General features: G+C 38.6%; 1 protein-coding gene across 1 annotated transcript in view; it reads right to left on the bottom strand.

Annotated features, from left to right (window-relative positions):
* The window catches only part of tmem132e (transmembrane protein 132E), a 380,857-nt gene extending 379,056 nt beyond the window's left edge, over positions 1-1,801 (bottom strand). The window contains exon 1 of the mRNA XM_016490585.1: positions 738-1,801. Coding sequence (XP_016346071.1) covers positions 738-795 — 58 coding nt within the window. The 5' untranslated portion in view covers positions 796-1,801. The remainder of the gene's footprint in view (positions 1-737) is intronic.
* Between the last annotated feature and the right edge of the window lie 917 nt (positions 1,802-2,718).

The raw sequence follows: 2,718 nt of genomic DNA, 5'->3' as shown, positions 1-2,718 counted from the left end.
GTGAGGAATATCTACAGTATAAATAAATATATATATATATATATATATATATATATATATATAACTGTTGCTATGGTAACCTCTTCTGGCTACACTTGCGTCTGTTTTGTGCCTAATAAAAACAGGCAATGTGTCTAACTTGTAACAACTTCTATGATGCCCAAAATCTTTGAAGGCTTCTTTGAAACGGTGCTTATATTTCACTTAGATCTACTGTTTCTGTTGCCTGTGTACTTTTCAAGACACATTTTGTTCTGACTATTCTTAAATAGAGGGGCTAGACCCCCAACTCCCCTAATTTGCTCCCCTATTTTACCATGACACGGGGGTAAAAATGCATTTCACATTGTTTTATAAAGTGGGCATCTTTTGTCAAAGTTGGCTTCAAGCTTTAGTCGTGCTCCCACCTTGCGGACAGTTTATATGCTTGAATTATAAGTGTATGTTATGTTCAAAAACACAAAGCATATGAATTCAAAACAGCGCGTTAGACACTTCCGTTTGCCCCCAAGGCTGTAGACAGCAAAAAACAAGAACTTCAAGCGTTCAAATCGGTTGGTTTTCAGCTCTGCGCTTTAGTGTATGCGTGCTGAATTACCAATTAAGACTTCTAAAATCCACTGCAGCCCAACATTCAAACATATAGGCTAAAACCCGCTGCAGTCATTCACAACAGCCAAACGTGAATTAGCAAACAAGTATGGTATGAAAAAACAAGCGTGCACAAGCGGATTTACCTTCCGAAATGAACATATACAGCAACAGCGTTTCCATCCAAGAGCGTATAACGGACATCGTAGTAGTTTCCACGAATAAATCCCGTTTCTTATGATAAACAACAGCGCTCCTCCAAAATATCTCCCGACCGACGTCTACAGTCCAGCGACGAATTCCCAGCGAGAATCTGTTGGATTGTGATGCTGGTGAACTTTATCTAGAGCTATCACGTCCATTATACCAAACCAGTTAAGAGTTAAATAAAAAAGACCGTGTCAACCAGCGACCGAAAGCGCAATGAAGAGCTTTCGAGAGAGAAAAGTTACAGGTATCCGGCTCAGGTGTCTCGATTCCCACGACTATCTCTCTCTCAATAATCCACACGACATGGAATATAGTCGTTTTCGTCCACCCAGAGATTTTAATTCAAACTATAATCCCGTGAAAGCGTGAAACGCCAGCAATGGTATCGCAACAGCACAATACCAATGTCGTCCACGAGTTTGTTAGTTTAATAATCTACAAAAGCATCTCAGATTAGAGGTAGCCTATCGGACACAAACAGCTGATACACGGCGTGTTTGTTTAATAATAGAGCTGGATGACGATTTAGGATTTCCGCTATAGTAACCTTGACATTTGGTCAAATTGTATTTCATGGATGAGATCCGGTTCTTCGATGTACAGGCTACACGACCTGAAGTTATGCGATGTATATCGTCGCCAATTGATGCTCGGACATAACGTTCACTTGTCCGCACCGATGAAAAAAAGTGATTTCTTCTTGAATGAAGTCCGAAAGACGACTTGAAAATCTTCTCAGAAGGAACTGAATTCCTGGACAAGCTTACCTGGTACACTGTTAGGCTACATTTACAATTGATATTACTGTATGAAGCGTATCGCACCCATTTTTTAACTCCGAGGATTAAAACAAACGCTATTCTTCGTAACAATGCAGCGCTCCGGTCTGTAAAACAAGAGTCAGTGGAGGTTCGGCTTCTCTGTTGAGCTTCGTCAGAAAATATTTATTCAAGACCACCCCCTCCTTATAGGTCACACAACCTAACTTCGCGTTTCAACAGTCGATCTGTGAATAGCGTGAAGTGCACGTTGCGTTCCGCTGGACTTGCAGTTGAAGTAGCGGGTGAATCCCTGAACCCTCCAAATCTCTTCTCTTCGGTTCACGGCATCTCACTGAAACATGACAGGGTCAAATTTCACCCTAAGATCAAAATGTAAAAAAAAACTGAGATGATGATCAACATAGTTCCGCTGATCATCAAATCCCCACTGCTGTAAGAGGATCGGACGTTTTCTTTCAGAGTTTTGTTGTGATCCCAATTTTTCTTAGGGGAAAAACACGTTTGTTTCAAAGTAACTCTATAGGCCTATACACTTTGATATAGGCTAATATTTGCATATCTGCTTGCTACAAATAATAAAATATTCAACTTAGATCCAAACTGCCAATTATGATGGGTAGTAGCATCAATGGAAAACATCTAGACATTTTACATTAAATCAAATCTTAAACGTTTGAATTAAAATGGCTGAACAAAATTAATAGCAGACATTTTAATTAAATTCAAAACAGCAAATTCAATTTGAGAGAGATATAAAAATACATAAAACAAATAACTATCAACATTATAGACAGTGTAAGTTTGAGTCACTATCACAATTGTGGAAAAAGTAGGTCTATATAGCCTATTGTGCCAGTTTGTGCAATTTTTGTGGGTTTAGTGGAAGTACATTAAAGTGTTAGGCTACAATCCTTGGCTGGTCAAAGTGTGTGTGTGTGTGTGTGTGTGTGTGTGTGTGTGTGTGCGCGCGTGTGTGTTTGTGTGTGTGTGCGTGTGTAGTGTTTATGTGTGTTCGTGTGTGTGTGTGTGTAGTGTTTATGTGTACGTATGTATATATATATATATATATATATATATACATACATGTATATATATATATATATATACAGTATATATATATATATAAGCATAAACT

The sequence above is a fragment of the Sinocyclocheilus anshuiensis genome, unplaced genomic scaffold (assembly GCF_001515605.1).
Source record: "Sinocyclocheilus anshuiensis isolate Anshui unplaced genomic scaffold, SAMN03320099.WGS_v1.1 scaffold246, whole genome shotgun sequence".
NCBI lineage: Eukaryota > Metazoa > Chordata > Actinopteri > Cypriniformes > Cyprinidae > Sinocyclocheilus > Sinocyclocheilus anshuiensis.
This window is presented reverse-complemented; position numbering and strand designations above follow the sequence as displayed.